The sequence below is a fragment of the Podarcis tiliguerta genome (genome assembly GCF_965153285.1).
Source record: "Podarcis tiliguerta genome assembly, chromosome: 8".
In the NCBI taxonomy this organism is placed as follows: Eukaryota; Metazoa; Chordata; class Lepidosauria; order Squamata; family Lacertidae; genus Podarcis; species Podarcis tiliguerta.
In genome coordinates this window covers 14,058,913-14,077,288 of record NC_139541.1, presented here as the reverse complement: position 1 = coordinate 14,077,288, position 18,376 = coordinate 14,058,913, and the positions used below count along the sequence as shown (strand labels likewise).

The 18,376-nt window shown below is 45.6% G+C and overlaps 1 protein-coding gene across 5 annotated transcripts in view; it reads left to right on the top strand.

Annotated features, from left to right (window-relative positions):
• MTOR (mechanistic target of rapamycin kinase) overlaps positions 1–18,376 on the top strand; it is a 106,689-nt gene that overhangs the window by 25,242 nt on the left and 63,071 nt on the right. For 3 of the 5 annotated variants that reach the window (XR_014514429.1, XM_083453558.1, XM_083453557.1), the window contains exons 20-28: positions 3,082–3,168; positions 4,227–4,394; positions 5,653–5,765; positions 6,910–7,072; positions 7,773–7,865; positions 8,031–8,177; positions 10,159–10,301; positions 13,700–13,862; positions 14,368–14,513. Coding sequence is in view for 4 of the 5 variants with exons in the window: in XM_083453558.1 (XP_083309684.1) it covers positions 3,082–3,168; positions 4,227–4,394; positions 5,653–5,765; positions 6,910–7,072; positions 7,773–7,865; positions 8,031–8,177; positions 10,159–10,301; positions 13,700–13,862; positions 14,368–14,513 (1,223 nt within the window). In the remaining variant the exon portion in view is untranslated. Of the gene's footprint in view, positions 1–1,149; positions 1,192–3,081; positions 3,169–4,226; positions 4,395–5,652; positions 5,766–6,909; positions 7,073–7,772; positions 7,866–8,030; positions 8,178–10,158; positions 10,302–13,699; positions 13,863–14,367; positions 14,514–18,376 lie in introns of all 5 variants that reach the window. The other 2 variants (XM_083453556.1, XM_083453555.1) reach the window with 1 other exon arrangement.

Genomic DNA, 18,376 nt, shown 5'->3' with positions numbered 1-18,376 from the left:
GGGCCAGCGCTGTCTGAAGACACTTCCGGGTCACGTGGCCAGCGTGACATCGCTGCTCTGGCGAGCCAGAGCCGCACATGGAAATGCCGTTTACCTTCCCACTAGTAAGCGGTCCCTATTTATCTACTTGCACCCAGGAGTGCTTTCGAACTGCTAGGTTGGCAGGCGCTGGGACCGAACAACGGGAGCGCACCCCGCCGCGGGGATTCGAACCGCCGACCTTTCGATCGGCAAGCCCTAGGCGCTGAGGCTTTTACCCACAGCGCCACCCGTTGCCGGAAACCACAGGAGGGGAGAGTTGCTCTTGTGCTCAGATCCTGTTTGAGGATTTCCCACAGGCATTCTGGACTACATAGGCCATTGGCTTGATCCAGCAAGCTCTTCTTATGTTCCTATTAATTTCAATGGACTTGCTCTGAAGAGGACTAAGATTGGATATAACCTATGGTGTTTATATCAGATTCGAGAAACTCTTGTGGTTGATTGTGGATATGCTGCCGCTTGCCACCAAAGAACTAAACAGCGGCCTAAATTTATGTTCCGCTTCAAGCAAACTGCAAGGCTGTATCATTCATTTAAAAATCATTATAATAATGGATGGTAAGGATCTGAAACAAAAAAAAAAGGGGGTGTTTGCTTTGTCATCGGCATACCCAATGGGCTGGGAGACACGAGTTTTCAATTTGTCTGCCAAACTGAAAACAACTATTGAAATTGCACTGGGACCCACAAAGGACTCGGCTGCTTTTTGCTTGATTTTGCTTCCCGAATGGAGCGCAATTTGGAGGAATTAGGGCCTGTGCAAGCCCTGTCAAAATCTCTTAAAATATTAGCACAGATTCAAAACATTAAAGAGGTAACAGGGCTCAGGTTGTTCCCTGGATTGAGCTCCATGTATGTAGAGTGGACAAACTGGGAACGTATGTTTGGTTGGAGCTGTGTGTTGTATGTGGGATGAGCTTTCCCGGCATGCGCTGCTGTTAAAGTTACCTTTGTAGGACTGCAGCCGCCACCGGCTGGTTCTCTCCCAGAACAAAACAACTTGTGGATTTCAAGGCCAAATTCTGGTGCTCTGGGTGCCTGGACCAGACTTGATCTGACTTCCTTGAAAGCGACATACTTTTGCCTACTCTTTTTACAAATTTTCAGGTAAAAGAAGATGGTGAAAGTGTGCTGGGGAGAAGAGCTGAGGTGGGTACATACGGCATTTAAACACCTAAACAGGGCACTTCATGTGATGTGTAGAAAGCATCTCGTATTCCCAAGCAAAGGCAGCTTTATGTCAAGCTCAGTGTTACACATCTTTGATAAATGGAAGTACTGAAGACGACAACAAGAATCTACTGACAGCATATGAATACAATCTAGCTTACCTTACCCAACAATCCCTCCCCTCTCCCATCACAAATGCAAACAAACCCCACTGCAACCAACCACACACAACCAACCACACCCTGCCCCGCAATACCTATCAATGCCAAGGAAAGGTAATAATGCAGTAAACGAATAGAAAGAGAACCTACCCAGTTGACGCTGACACAAAACCCCACACATACACTATACAAAAGAAAATAAGCCTCACCACCTAACCTCTCCTCTCCCCGCTCTTCTTCCCCAACCTTATACTGTACTCAACACTAATGGCTCACAACAAATGTAACTGATTTGTAAGAAAGACTGTACAACCTGAAAAAAAGAGGCAAGGCATGTACTTTTGTAAACCGAGAAAATCTTTAATAAAAATAAATGGAAGTACTGTACAAAAGAAACCTGCAGACCCAAATATAGATGTTGGCAATATGTGAAATTCACCTCTTTGTCCTCCCTGCTCCTTTGCCTGCTCACTTCTCCCTTCCTGTATACACCACACAGTTTTTCCATTACCTAGGAGTCCCTATAGACTTATTAGCCTGTACCTTTTCAGGCCTCATCCCCCACCCCGCCTGACTCTGCACCCCTTGTCTCTGCTCCCCTTTCTGCCAGACCCACACAACCCCATCCAAACTTACCTTTTGCTTCCCTCATGAAAGCTTTGCTGCTCAGATTCTGTTGCTTGTACCTCTTTCCCCCGCCCCCAAATTTGGAATGTTTATGAACATTCCATGGCATCAAAGCTGTTCAGCTGATGGCATGCCAGCCAGGCAACAGGCTTTGAGCCTATTTCAGCACATGGTTCTCCCCTCCCCAAAGGCACTGTGTCATGAAGCAACACCCAGCATGGGAGGTAAGCAAAAAGAAGCAGGCTTCATTTGGGGACAACTTACCCTGGCGTGAACTAAGCTAACAAGGTCCCCAGGAAAGGAAACACATTCCCGTTAAGTCCTTACAAAATGCAAGTAGTCTCCCCGCCCAACATGTAACCTAACCTGTCTCAATAGTAGCCATTTTACTCACTATTTTTTGTGAATATACCTATATTTAATACGGTCATAGAAACAGTGAATGAACCTGTTTTTCACAAAATAGTTTTCAGCACAGACAGCTATTTTCCCACGCTTTTCTGCAACAGCCTCCTAATAAATTTACAGAGCTAGTCCCCCCCCCCTTCCTGTTGCATTGTTCAGCTGAACCACCAAACAGATACTGACTATATAGTAAAAGGTGAACTTTCAGCATAGAGCTTGGCCATCTTTTCTTCTGAAAAGGATGTTGATTCTCTTTCTGTGTGTCGTGTGCTTACAAATGCATCTAGGCACATGAGAGCGAAAGAGTTTGAGAGAGGGGGGAGTGGGGTACATGGCTTGGATATCATGAAAACCCTGAGTGAGTTTGGCTGGTGGGACAAGTTGGGGCGGGATGAGTTGGCGAAGTTCTGTGGCGCTCCAGTCATGGTGTCAGCACTTGCATGTCTTGATGCTTTGTGGCTTGTTTGAATGCCTCTTGTGTGTGTGCACCCAAGGTTTTGAATTGTGCACAGGAGTGTCTGTGAACTTCACCGAAACGGCTCCAAAGCAAATTTTAGTCCTGTGTTTGCAGCATGCCATAGCAGCGTGTAAAGAGCTTGTGAGCAAGATTTCCTGAGAACTGCTCTGTCCCAAGCCTTACCTACGTTTCTATAACCCCTTTCCTTGCTCCTTTCAGTTCCTGTTCCAGCAGCTGGGGATGTTGGTGTCCTTTGTGAGAAGCCACATCCGACCTTACATGGATGAAATTGTCACCCTTATGAGAGTAAGTATAGCTGCCTTTTAGCTCAGTGCTTCTTCTAAAAGACTCCTTGCAGAAAACATGGACTCTGTAAGGGCACAAGGAGCAACTTCATGCCCATCTAGTTATCTGCCCTGACTGGCAGCAGCAGCTGAGAACATCAGAAAAGTCCTGCAGCTGAGGCACTGTGGAGGCATGAGAGCCACCAGCTTCGGCACCTTAATTTTGGGAAGAGGTTTCCCAAAAGTACAGCTGGGCATTAAAAAGCTCTGATATATACCTTGAAAATTTATTAGAAGCATTTTATATGGCACAGATGTATTAAGGCAGAGTTTTGTGGTTTACTGGGCCCAGATTCCCTTTGATCCTCTTAAGAGGCATCAGGTGGTAAAGATTTAACTCTTTATTGAAGTCAGGCCTGGCTTGGTTTTATTTGCTCTGCACTGGAAAGGGAAATTGGGTTGGTGGTGGTTGTGGTCCATGCCCTGGTGTTTATTTTGTTCCAGGTCATGTGTGCTAAGTTTGCTTTGCTTACAAGAAAATCATTTCCCTCTCTTCGGGTTGGAGGTAATAATCCTTTCAGGTTCTTCTGGCAGTCTGCCTGGTGGGCTGCATAACAAGCAGACCCATTTATAAAGCCAGGTGAGAGGCAGGAGGATTGTATTACAGCATGGTGCAGAGGCCTACAGCACATAGTTAAAACTGAAATGCACCACTGCAAGGCATAGTGATGGCTGCCAGCTTGAACCACTTCAAAAGGAGATTAGACAAAATTCATATAGGGTAAGGCTATCAATACCCACTAGCCATGATGTTCTGCCTTTGCATACCAGCTGCTGCGGATCATGTGTGTGAGAATACTGTTGCGCACATGTCCTGCTTATGCGCATCCCATAGGCATCTGGTTCGCCACGGTGAGAACAGCCCGCTGGACTGGGCAATAGATGCCGTTTGTGTGGGATCTTAAGTTTTGGAGGACTTGAGAGTCACCTGAAGCCTCCCTAATTCATCCTACGCGCTAAGCGTTCTTTAGCTTTGTATTTTTCAAAGTGTCCTCACCTCTAACTCCTTTCTCCCTCCAGGACTTCTGGGTTGTGAACAACTCAATACAGAGCACCATTATCCTCCTCATTGAGCAAATCGTGGTGGCCTTAGGCGGGGAGTTCAAGCTCTACCTTCCCCAACTCATCCCTCACATGCTGCGAGTCTTCATGCATGACAGCAGCAGCAGCCGCAGCGTCTCCACCAAGGTGAGCACAATGCTGCATTGGGGCAGCCGTTCTGGATGGCACCTGGGTGTCACCACTAATATATTTCAGGACAGTTTTTAAGTGATGGATTGAGTGTGGTAAGCTTGATGGGTGGTTCAGCTGGCATTTAGCATTTTTCCGGAAACCTCGTTAATTTAAAAATGCCCCTTTGCTCTTGCATTCAGATGAATATGTAATACCATTAGAGTGCATAGGTAAAGGTAAAGGGACCCCTGACCATTAGGTCCAGCCGTGACCGTCTCTGGGGTTGCGGCGCTCTTCTCGCATTATTGGCCGAGGGAGCCGGCGTACAGCTTCCAGGTCATGTGGCCAGCATGACTAAGCCGCTTCTGGCAAACCAGAGCAGCACATGGAAACGCCGTTTACCTTCCCGCCGGAGCGGTATCTATTTATCTACTTGCACTTTGACATGCTTTCGAACTGCTAGGTTGGCAGGAGCAGGGACTGAGCAACGGGAGCTCACCCCGTCGCAGGGATTCAAACCGCCGACCTTCTGATCGGCAAGACCTAGGCTCTGTAGTTTAACCCACAGTGCCACCCACGTCCCTCCATTAGGGTCCATACACACCATATATTTAAAACACTTCATTCATTCATTCATTCATTCATTCTCTGCCTTTTCCCCTGATGGTTTACAGATAAAAACATTGGGGGGAATTAAAAACCAATTAAACATAAATAGAATTAAAACACACTCTCTCTCTCTCTCTCTCTCTCTCTCTCTCTCTCTAGCTTCCCCCAAAGGATCCTGGGAACTGTAGTTTGTTAAGGGTGCTGGGAATTGTAGCTCTGTAGGGGTAAACTACCCAGGATTCTTTGGGGGAAGCCATGTTCTTTAAATGAATGGCATGACTTGCCTTAGTATTCAGGCAAACATGACCAGCTGCAATACATTCTCTACGAGGGAAGTATTTTGTTCAGTGGTGTGAATTTATCCCAGTCTACCAAGTGGAGGTACCCTGGGAAAAGCACGGGAAGGTGTGTGGCTTGAGCAGGGAACTGAGCATTCTCTAACATTCACTTGATGCTTTTGGACAGGTAGCGGAGAACCTGTAGCCCTCCCACATATTATTGGATGATAGCTCCCTTCTTTCCTGGCCATTGGAAGTGCTGGTCAAAGTTAATCTGGAAGGTCCCAGGTTCCCCATCCCTAGTTTTCCTCTTTAAAGCATCCTTGTGGTTAATCTTACAGTGACTGTTTGAATGTCATTCCTATTGAGCTTTCTCTCCTTTCCAGCTGTTGAACGCCATCCAGCTATTTGGAGCCAATCTGGACGATTACCTGCATTTATTACTACCTCCCATTGTAAAGCTTTTTGATGCCCCAGATGCCCCACTGTCAGCTCGCAAGTAAGTGCTGGTCTCTCCTGTATACTTACTTCTCTCCGCAGGGTAGTCCCTAAGCATGTTCCTTGGTGATGCCACATTTATTATTACTATTATTATTGGGTTTTATCCAAATAAAATATTCTTAGAGTAGACTCATTCAAATTAATGGACCTAAGTTAGTCATCTTCATTAACTTGAATGGCTCTACTTTGAGTGGGCCAAAGATTGGCTACAACCAGTTGTTGTTTCACTTATGAATCCCTTTCAGTGAGGCATCCATAAGCAATTTGTAATATAATAGCCTATATAAGACAGTTACGTATATAAACACAGTTATAAACAATAGCACATATTTTTTATTCATTCATTAGATTTTCACCCTGCACTTTCCTCCAGGGAGCCCACTGTGGCGATACAATTGTTGTTTGGTTGTTTAGTCGTGTCCGACTCTTCGTGACCCCATGGACCAGAGCACGCCAGGCACTTCTGTCTTCCACTTCTGTGGCGATACAATAAACAATACAATAATGTTTTTTTTAATAATTTGAAAAAGCTTTGAAACAACAACGCATGCATAAAATCAGTTTGTGACCTTCATTTCTGCCTTGTCTTCCCATTATCCATTTTCTCTTCCCTCTCACGAAACAGAAAAACTGTAACCTCCTTGACTCAAAGTTGCTGTCACTCCAAGGAAAAAGAAGCTGATAGTCGGGGGGGGGGGTTGAGAAGTCAACACCACCCTTTCTCTCTGCTCACTGATATGATTACTATTCGACAAAGAAAGGCAGAGGAATATGCTTTTGTTCAAAGAGAAGATCATATCTTCCTCCTCACTTTTTAATACCGCTTTACCTGATGTGGATATTAAGCCAATTCCACAGTCCCTCTCTCTTTCTCAGAGAAAAAAAAGGATGCAGTTGGTACTGCTCGTATATTTCCCCAAAGCTTTACCAACTTGAGTTTATAGGTTGTTTTTTTACATAGACCATGTGTATCTTTTTTTAAAAAAAAAAAAATCTTTATTAATTTAAATTACACACATATACAAAGAATTTACAATGTGTATCCTTACCACAAGTGTTCAGTTCGTTTTAGATAATAATCACAATGCTTCTTTTCTGCTGCTACCTCCCCCCCCCAAAAAAAAAACACCACCCCTCTTCAGAGCTGCCTTAGAAACTGTGGATCGCTTGACAGAGTCTCTAGATTTCACTGATTATGCCTCACGGATCATCCATCCCATAGTGCGGACCCTAGACCAGAGCCCAGAGCTTCGGACAACTGCCATGGACACACTGTCATCATTGGTCTTCCAGCTAGGGAAGAAGGTAAGAAAGGTCATTTTTCCAGAGATAGAGCTTTTTGGAGCAGTGGGTGGTATTTGACTTGAAATCTTTTGTCTTTTAATTTACTGTATGTTTCCGTGAATAAAACAAAAGTTTTCCCCCTTAAAAATGTCCAAAATCTGGGAGCGTCTTAAACGCTGATAGATCTCTGCCCCCCATTTTGTTAAGTTGGAGTCCCCAAAAATAGGGGGCATCTTATACATGGGGGCGTCTTATAGATGGAAAAATATGGTAAATACTTCCCCCCTAAAGTGGTGTGTGGCTTCTCAAATAGTCCCTTGCTTGGCTGGAATGTTGTCCCTCTCAGTGTACACAGCTGTGTGCACCCACATGCTTCAAATGGGGCATTAATTTATTGCAGGAAGGAGATGGAGTTTGGTAGCATTTATTTTCCAGTTTCAAAGAATCCTGGCTTGTTACCACATATGAACCAGGGATAAGTGGTTTATAGCAAAGTGGTCAGTTTCAAGCCAAGCCAGCTTCAGCAATTGGATTATGAAGCTGACTTGTTTTAACAAACCAATAGCTTCTTTTAAAACATTAACTCCTGGCTGTGGACGAAGTGAGCCTGCCACTTTACTTCGACTCGTTTCAGCTCTCCCATGTAGTGCTTAAATCACAGTTCCGCATTCTAAGTGAACCAGCCCACAGTCTCTTGGTGACCATTTCCTTTTGTTTGCAGTACCAAATTTTCATCCCGATGGTCAACAAGGTGTTGGTGCGCCACAGGATAAACCACCAGCGGTACGATGTCCTCATCTGCAGGATTGTGAAGGTCAGACTTCTTTAAAGTAGTCACATGGAGGGCTGAGGGGAGGCGGATGAAATCGTGTCGAGGTGTTAAGCCATTCAGTGGTGGCTCTTGGTGGAGCAATAAGCTAATTGAAATCAGCAATGTCAGGCGCAGCACGGTTTAATGACAGATCTGCTCTCAAATTAGGGCTACACCCTTGCTGATGAAGAAGAAGATCCCTTGATCTACCAGCACCGCATGCAAAGGAGCAACCAAGGAGAGGCTTTAGCCAGTGGTCCTGTGGAAACAGGCCCTATGAAGAAGCTGCATGTCAGCACCATCAACTTGCAAAAGGTAGACATGGGGGGGGGCACTGCATGCTGCAGAGACTCATTAGTTGAGACTAATGGGTGCTTTTCAGAAAGAAGTCTTATTATTAAAGGGAGATGATGATGATGACGATGATGATGATTCAGAAATGCCTCCAGGGCCAGTTTTCCATTTTCCGTCAAGCTTAAAGGAATTGCTTCAGTGACCCTCAAATTTGTCCACATTGAATCTCCAAAATTAAAAAAAAAAGTTGTGTTTTGTGTTTGTTTTATTTTTTAAGTGAGGCTTCCTTAGGCATGGTGAGGTCCATTTCAGAACCTTCCCTTTTTCCAGGTCAGAGCATGTTGCTTGGGATGTGTGTAAGCAAAGTACGAGTATTCTTCCTACAACAGAGTGTTAGGGAAATTTATGAAGTGCATATATTGAGAAGGACCAAGAAGGAAACCTCTAGCATTTTTTTAGAGGCCAGCTTTCCACTGGAGAATGCATAGTTAGCAGCTGATTCTCTCTCTCTCTCTCTCTCTCTCTCTCTCTCTCTCTCTCACACACACACACACACACACACACACACTTCCTGATTGATTACAGCGGCAGGAAGTGCATTCCCTCTGGCTCAGAGCTTGTATTATTTTATGTCCTTTTGTGAATTCTGTTCACTGGTCAAAATTCTTCCTGCACTGTTATCATTGCACAAGGTGGGAGATGTACCCACGTGTATTTAAAATACTTTCAAACTCTGAGCCTCCTGCTTTGTGGAATGTGGCCCCATGAACCATTTAAACCCTGAGAACCATGTTTAAGTCCAGAGGTCCTTTTGCCCCTTCCTTTACAGCAGACTACTGTGCAACCCCACTCCCAGGCTCCTGCCAGGAAAATTAGTAGCTTTGCAGGAGTTTTATTTCATGCATAATGTTTCCTCCTCCAGCTGTTCCCGGTTGGGCATTAATGCAATTACATTGAATGGGTATGATCAAAGTAGTCCTTGGCCAGATCTAAAAGGAAGTGCCTGTGTTTGCGGTGCTCTCTCGAGCTATTAAAAGTATAGAAACATCACCTGTGGAATGGATGCCTTTTTGTGAAATTAGTAGGGCAACCCTGTGATTGTTGTACCTTACAAAATAAACCCTGAATAAGTTTTTCTCATGTGTGGCATGCAAGGCATACATTCATACATTGTTTACAAAATTAGTTTTTTTAATTATGTAACCATCGCCCATATTTGTGTGCATGGGTTTGTACCAAGAAGAAAAACAGGTTATGAGCCAAAAGCGGCAGCCATAGAAGCCACCTGCTGTATCTCTGCATGATTTGGGGGAAGTGGGCACCACATCTCTGCTGGTGGATTAGGCAATTTTGCCAAATGTGCATTGGATGTGATTGGGTCATCTACTCACACTCGTTCTGTATAAAGTATCACATGGAACAAAAACCTGTAGTTGGCATCCTAGTCACTTGGTTGCTTTTAAATTCCCAGAAAGCAATGACAGCCAATTAAGCATAACATGTTCGTATATGCAAAAAAAAAATCAAATTGCTTCCAAAACTGTTGCTTGGGATATATTTCTCTCTCCTTTTTTCTTGCTTAATGTGAGAGAACTGTATTGGGTGCTGCCTTCTGCTAGGTCAGACTATGTGGCCATCTAGCCTAGTACTTTCTGTCCTGGTGGACAGTGGCTTCCCAGGATCTCGGGCAGAGGAGGGTCTTTCCCAGACTGGAGGTAGGCCATGCATTGAACCTGAGGCCTGTTGGATGGAAAACAAGTGCTGTCTAAGCTGTCTATTAACCCTAATTAAAAGCATGATAAGTTCATTATACTTCTGAGCCAAGACATGCATTTAGCTGTTTACGCTTTGCACTTAGCTAAATTGTTTTGGAATTTTAATAGCTGGAGGGGGAGAAAACAATGGAGTTGTGGCCCACTCCGTAGCTGATTTGATCTGGGACTTTTTGTGTTTATTTTTTAACACGGTGCAATGAAATTGTCCTTTGTGTGCGTTCCATCAGGCCTGGGGAGCAGCACGGAGAGTTTCCAAAGATGACTGGCTGGAGTGGCTGCGACGACTGAGCTTGGAGCTGCTGAAGGATTCCTCATCGCCATCCCTGCGCTCATGCTGGGCCTTGGCCCAGGCCTACAACCCTATGGCCAGGTACTGGCATTTCCTGCCTCTCCTAACTGTGCGTCCGCTGAAGCCAAGTGCCATAAAAGAGGTGGAAATAGAAGGGCAAAGGCATTCGTGGAAAGAGCTTTTAACTGCTGTCCGGGGGCAAATAAAACCATTTGGGAATCTGATTTCATAGCCAACTTCCCCACCGTCCCCCTGGACTGGCAGCTCCTTCAGGTGTTTTGGGTTTTTTAAAGAGATCACAGACAGGAAACCCGCCCCCCGCCGGCTGCTTTCTTTTTTTAATACGTCTTCTTCTATTTCCAGCATATAATAGTAAACGGAAAAGGTGCTGTAAAATGCAGTGAAATTAGTTTGAGGGCATGATGTCTCCAATAAAGGCTCTTCCATCCTTCTGTGACACTGCTGCTATCAAAGTTGCCCTAATCTTTCCCAATGCTCTGGATCACACTGGTGTGTGTATGTGTGTAACAACTAGTGGACTTTTCTCACTAATTTAATTGCTTTGAGAGAGTTGGAGGTTTCTATACATATTTCTAGCAGAAGGGACTCGAGAACTGTTGCCACAATCAATGCTGTAACTGCATGTGTGTGGCAGGCAGGATTGGATGGAGGCGGAGGAGGAGATAATCCTCCCGCAAAATCTCACTTTAACCTCTAAGCTGCCTTGTGGTTCACAGAATTAAGGAGTTCCAACATTTATTTGATTGAGTGTTCAAATCCAGATGAGGCCGCCTTTAGCCATCTTAAGAGAAGTGAAGAAATTTGCCCGTGTTTGAGAAGGAAGCTATTCTCTGTGTGTCCCATTCAGCGTTCTAATGCAGACAAGTCGGCCCACTTTCACCCTGGAGGGCACCAGTTGGTCCGGTCCTGTTGTTCAATCCCGAGACAGGGAATGAGAAGTAGCAGCAGGATTGGACTCCCTCTCAGGGGATCGGTTTGAGAAGAATGTAAGGAGAGTCTCGCTGATTTCGGCCGAGGGTCTTTCTACTTCAGTAGGCTGTTTCTCACTGTGACCAAGCAGGGTGTGAAGGCAATTGCCCTCTTTTGCTTTAGTTCTCAGCATCTGCTATGCAAGGGTGTCCTGTCTCCGAACACAGAGAAAACTACTGACTTCTTTGTGGTTTCTGGAGAACCAGAGAAGCTGAAAAACAGTGGTGTGGAGGGGACAGGCAGGAGGGATCAAGCAGAGATCCCCTGCACATTGAGGACAGGAATCTCAAGAGCCATAAGCACAGAGCCAGCCTGTTACCTAAAAGGGAAATGGAAACAATTAGTCATGTTGGCGCCTCTCACCTCTGACCTTCAGAACGGAGGCCTCCTTCCCTGCCAGCCGTCTTTGCCACAGGCATCTGTTTCTTGGCATAAGGTCCCATTGGGTGACCAGTTTCATATATTTCTGGGCAGATTGCCTTACGAATGTCTGTGAGGTTGTTGGCTCTTCACCCCAGAAGCACTCCCTTCACTGTAAGAACATTAGAAGAGCCTAGCTGCTGGATCAGGCCAAAGGCTCATCTAGTCCAACAGCCTGTTTCCCACAGTGGCCAACCAGATCACTTAATGAGAAGGCAGCCCACAGTGAGGGCGGCTGGTATTCAAAGATTCTGCTGCTTCTGATCCTGCATGTAGCATACACAGCCCTTGCGACTGGCAATTGTTAGTTTCATCTCCATGCTGTTGTGGGAGAACATCTACTTAGATGGCAAACAGGTTAGGTGCAGTGAAAAATACTTTATGGCGGCTACTGCGGGTACAAATAAGAGCTCAGAACAGACACGAAGTTGCCTTATACTGGCTTGGATTGTCATTCTCTTTAGGTCTCAAGCAAAGCCGATTCTCAGCCTGATCACCTTTAAAGTGGAGTTGCTGGTGATCAGTCCAGAGGCAAAGCATAAAATTGTTTACATTTGTTTTAGATGTCCTGTTTCTTATGTATGCAAATGATAAAATTCAATCATTTGATCCTGCATGTACCTGGAGCTGTAGAATATAAGAGCATACAAGATCAAGCCAGTGGCTCTTCTAGTCCAGCATCCTTTTATGACCGTGGCAAACCAGAGGCCTGTGGGAAATGCACAAGTGGGACATGAGAACAAGAGCACTCTATCCACTCTCCCCCCTCGTAGGTTTCCAGAAACTGGTATTCAGAAGCCTTATTGTTACAAGTTGTGGGAGCAGAGCATAGCTATCATAGCTAAAAAAGTAACGGTAAAGGGACCCCTGACCATTAGGTCCAGTTGTGGCCGACTCTGGGGTTGTGGCGCTCATCTCGCTTTATTGGCCGAGGGAGCCAGCATACAGCTTCTGGGTCATGTGGCCAGCATGACTAAGCTGCTTCTGGCGAACCAGAGCAGTGCACGGAAACACCGTTTACCTTCCCACCGGAGCGGTACCTATTTATCTACTTGCACTTTGATGTGCCTTTGAACTGCTAGGTTGGCAGGAGCTGGGACCAAGCAACGGGAGCTCACCCCGTCGTGGGGATTCGAACCGCCAACTTTCTGATCAGCAAGTCCTAGGCTCTGTGGTTTAACCCACAGCGCCACCCGCGTCCCAGCTATCATAGCTGTTGTTGTTGTTTAGTCGTGTCCGACTCTTTGTTACCCCATGGACCAGAGCACGCCAGGCATCAAATAGCCTTGGCATCTATGAATTTGTCTAATCCTCTTTTAAACCCATCTTGGTTGGTGGCCATCACTGCCTCCTGTGTGAGTGAGTTACATAGGTTAGCTATGCGCTTCAGCAGCAAGAGGCCTCCCTGACAGCAAATTCAGAGCTGCATTTTTCGACCAGGGGTGGAACCCCTGCAGCCTTTCCAAAAGGGAGTTGGAGTCCATCAACCCGAGTCAGCATTGCAGGTGGTTAGAGATGATGGGAATGTGAGTGCAGCTGTATCCTGGAGAGCCACAGATTCCCCATCTCTGCTTTAGAAGTCTCATTATACTCCTAATTTTGTCCCCAGATAACCTCAGACCCATTCCACAGTTGTATCCACAGCTGATTCTGCATCTGTTAAGGCTGTAATCCTGTTGTCTCTTGTGGGTTTGGATCCTAATTTCTCTAGTAATTCAGCAAGATCCCTTTCTAGCCTTTTCAAGCTAACCCTGCTCCAAGAAATACATAGGCTCTTTCATTGGATCTCTGAGACCAATATCAATTTCGGATAGACTGCTGAAGCAGCAGGTGCTGTGACTCAGTCCAGAAATCCTGCTTTATGTTTTTTAAAAAACAAAAAACCTTGAGTAACATTCCATTGTTTTGGGTGGCCTTTCTAGTGAACAGGGTTTGTTGACATTTGCAACTCTAGGCCTGTGGAATAGCGGGGCTTACTCCGTTCTTTACTCCTTAACTTAGTATAAGGAGACTAATGACTTGCTTGCTTAATGCGACATCACTCTTTCCCTCTTCTTCTCCCTTCCCAGAGATCTTTTTAATGCCGCATTTGTTTCATGCTGGTCTGAACTCAACGAAGACCAGCAGGATGAGCTGATCCGCAGCATTGAATTGGCATTGACTTCTCAAGATATAGCAGAGGTCACCCAGACCCTTTTGAACTTGGCAGAGTTCATGGAGCACAGTGACAAGGTAAAGATGCCATTGAAGGAACCCTTTGGGGGAGCGGAGGGGATGGGGGAAGAGATTATCTACCTACATCAGCCTTGAAAGCCAACCAGTGAGGAGGATGGCTTTTATGTCCTTCAGTCCTGCTTCCATTACCTTGTTTGCCTCTTGCTGCTTTTGCTGTGGACTGCTTATATCTCACCTCGCCTTGCCTCTGGTGCTTAATGGGACCCAGTCATAGAAAGCTGCCATATACTGAGTCAGACCACTGGGTCCATATAGCTCATTACTGTCTATGACTCTACACTGTTTGGCAGCCGCTTTCCAGGGGACATTCCAATCCCTATCTGGAGATGGCAGGGATTGAGCCTGGAACCTTCTACATGCAAAGAAGATGCTCTACCACTGAGCTATGGCCCCTCCATCTCCCAAAGGTCCATTTTCCAACGTTGTTCTTGCCCCTGGGCACGCCTACTATCTATAAGACAGAGTCCTGAACTTTCTTTGGCCTTCCTTTCTGTATTTGCAGGGGCCGCTGCCTTTGGGGGATGATAATGGCATTGTCTTGCTGGGGGAGCGGGCAGCCAAATGCCGGGCATATGCCAAGGCGCTACACTACAAGGAGCTGGAGTTCCAGAAGGGCCCAAACCCAGCAATCCTGGAGTCTCTCATCAGGTAGGGCCATTTCTTCTGAACTTCCTTTGTCAGAAATGCTGTTCCTGGCAGCTGGAAAAAAAGCATTCAGCAAACGTGTTTCTCTACATAGTAAGCTTCTACCTATGTAGCACACTATCAAAGTGTTTGTCTATGTATTGAAGTGTGTATCTATGTTTCCTTGCTATTTTTTCAAATTGGTGCTTGTGTGCAATGACAGAAATGGAGAATGAAGCTAGCATTATGAGATGTTGTGCTGCATTAGTGCAGGACTTGCATACAACCCTTCCAGAAGTTTGGGACTACAGCTGCCATCAGCCGCAGCCAATGCCTGTGCTGTATGGGGCTGGTGGGATTTGTAGTCTATACCACAGGAGCGTGCCACATTGGTGAAAGCTGGTTCAGGGCATAAAATGTGGTTGCTTCATAAACTTTATTAGGAGGATGGGGCATGTATCTCTAAAGCTGTTCCTTTTTCCACTTAGACAAAAGCATTTTAAGGCAAATCTTGGCACTAGGAAGGTCTCCCCTCTGTGTATCATCCCTGGCCAAAAAAATTAAGTGACTTTCAAGAGACTTTATATAAAGGACATTTTGAAGACATTTGGCTGTTGCCTTTTTAGAACACACAGAAATACCCTAAATAGCTGTGCAGTTTATAAAGTGCTTGGACTCCCACATCACAGTGGCTTGGGGGGATCAGTAGAGATTTCAGTATCGATTGGCCTGGCAACAGCCGCAGAAGCACTTCAGCACAATATAAGCTCATAAAAACTCCGGGAATTGACCCTCCCTGTTTCTTAAAATACCATCATCTGGTATTTAAATGCCTGGGGCCAAGTACAATAGAAATGGTACAACTCACTGCCAGAAATTCTGCAGACTTTCCTCTTTTCTTTGCTCCTGCCTGGGCCTAGGCTGGGTGCCTCTATGAGCAACTCTGACCTTTTCTCCCTGTCCTATTTGTTTGGATCTTGCACTCCATGGGCTAATCCATTATGAGAGAGAGAGAAAGAGATTTATTTCCATCCACTTAGTACAATACTCATTTGCAGTTTCCTATAAATCACACTGTCTTTCCTCCCTTCTCTGCTCCTCTCCCCATCTCAAAAGTCCTCTTCCCTCTCACCTCCAAACAAATTACAAGCCAACATTTTTGCCTGCTTCTAATGTCCACTTCAATGGTGTGGCAAGGGCAAGGTGCAGACATATTCTGGGCATCCTTGGGCACCCTTTCCGCAGCTACTGTGTCTGCCTCTGAGCCTGTGGAGGCAGGAAGTGAGAGGGATGACTGCTATTCAGCACTGAATGCTGTACTGTGTTAAGAACACATTAATCTATGATACCTAATTGTTGCTTTTCTGGAAGGAAAACCAAGCAAAATACCACTTATTCCTCTGCTTTGTAAGGGGAGAGAGAGAAAAAAAATCCTAGGCTGTTAAATGTTCATCTGATATACCTGGCTAAAGCAATGACAGGCTGTTTGTGTTTGGCTTGTCCATTGGCTTGTGTGGGACACAGTTTTTGAGAAACGCTTTGCGTTCTCTCTCTCTCTCTCTCTCTCACTGTGTGTGTGTGTTTTCCCCCTTTCCTTGTTTCTGAGCCAGCAAACCAGCAATAACTTCCACACAGTTTTGTCCGGTTGGGGTCTCTGTGGTCTCTGGATTTGGGGTTTATTATTGCTGTCAGCCAGCCACAAAGTCATCTCTTTGTAAATTCCCATACCATGGTCAGAGTGATATTAGTGAGGCAACTTTTCTCAGCTGGCATTTCCAGAAATTCTCCTGAGCTGCATGGCAGTCATTCCCAGCTGATGACAGATTGTCAGCTTGGAGAGCAGGCTAGAGGTGTGTTTGAAACTAATGAAAGAACAAGAGCAGCTGCTTTTAAATGATGATGATTTCATGGCAGGGGGAAAGAATAGCTCTTTGAAAGGGCCATGTCTGCGCTTCCTCTTCTTGCAATGTGCCTATGAACATGGGAGCGTATGAAGCTGCCCTATCAAAGAGACAGACCAGCAGAGGCTTGTCCATTAGGGCAAATGGAGCAGTGCCCAATCAACCTCACTCTGCCTTCAACCAGCCCTCACCTGCCTGCCTTACTTGCGTCCAGTCCAGGCACTGTCTGTCAGATCCCTCTTCTTCCATCTGAGTGTTGCCCTTGTAGAATTCAACAGGGAGGAGAAGGAGGAATCTTGCAGAGCATGTGCTCTGCATGCAAAGGTGTTCAGGTTGAAATCCCCGAGCAGCCTCAATTAAAAGGACCTTGAGCTTGCAGTTCCACTGCCTGAGAGAAACTGCTGGATGGAGCAGACAGTGCTGGGACTGATGGACCAATGGTCTGTTTCAAAGGTGCCTGGTGTCCCTTTGGATTGGTGAGGTAGAAAGTAGGTGGATTAATTACAGGCAGAGCTACTATTTCCAGTTATGTTCCCATTCTTTCTGCTTGGGAGGATATACAAATAACTTAAACCCTAAAACAGTTTTAAATTAAAGCCCGCCTAGCCTAGAGTGGCCAGCTATATGCCACTCTGAAGGCCACAGTCCTCTCCCTGCTCTTGCTCCACAGGAACAGCTGCTATTTGTTGGTATACTGCCTTGGAACATGGAAGCTTCATGAAGCTAGGATGACTTAATAACCATTTGTGCAACAAGAAAGGATATTGAAATGTGGCTCGCTTTCAACTTAAAAAAAAATAAATAAATCCAGAGGGGGCTTTTTCATTAGTACATGTGTTTGGGGAAGATTTGGCCCTCCCAGATGTTGCTGAACTACAACTCCCATCAGCCCCAGCCAGAAGAGGCTGGAATCAAAGCTTGACTTCCTCACGGACCTTTCCTGAAGAGCCACTTATATCTGCAGAATAATTATTCTGGTGTTTATTAGCTCTTGACGTGTGCTCTCTGGTGGTACCCTAGTTTCAGTCCATCTTAAATTGAAATGGATTCAGTTTAAATAGAAATGTCTTTACAAGCTCAGTTGTCGCAAGCAACTGGAATTGTGCCTGAACTTCTTATTTTTTATTAGCCTATTTTTCTGTTTGCTTCCTTGTTTATTTAGGGCTTTTTCCAGTGTGGTGTATTGACTTCATTATGTTACTTCACTTCTGGAGCTAAGCATTTTGTTGCTGTTAATCAGTCTCTGTTCTGCTCCCAGCCAGTAGTCTTGGCTTAATTCAAACTGTGGACTTCTTGTAGAATTTTCTGTCCCTGGAGATGCATAATTCCTCTTGGGTTAAGCTGTGTGCCTTTTGCCTGCCTGCTTCTGACAGATCTGTTAATCAATCACAGGCTGCAATTACTCTCTTCCCAAGCAAACAAAATGTACACGTGTGTGTGTGTGTGTGAGAGAGAGAGAGAGAGAGAGAGAGAGAGAGAGAGAAGGGATAGCAGCTTCTATACTGTCATGCTTAAACTGCATTTGGACTGGTGCACAACCTAATGATGTTTATAGCATGCCTCTGAACTGCTACTGCCCATGCTTTAAACATACAAAATTGCCTAGTTCTGAGTCTTCTAGCTCATTATTGACTACAATGATGGGCAGTTGCTGTCAAGGAGGGGCATGGGAGTGGAGCCACTGGAGGGGGAAGCCTTTCCAGGCTTCTTTAAAAGCCCCCAGGCGATGCTAGTCCAGGCATAGGCAAACTCGGCCCTCCAGATGTTTTGAGACTACAATTCCCATCATCCCTGACCACTGGTCCTATTAGCTAGGGATAATGGGCGTTGTAGACCCAAAACATCCGGAGGGCCGGCTAGTCTCTGGGTGAGGCAGCACCTTTTCTAATAAGGCAAGCAGATCCCACTGGGAGCTGCCCAGGGTTTTGTCTGCTGTGACTGGCAGTTATTATTACATCCCCCATGGACCCCAAGCCCCACCAATAG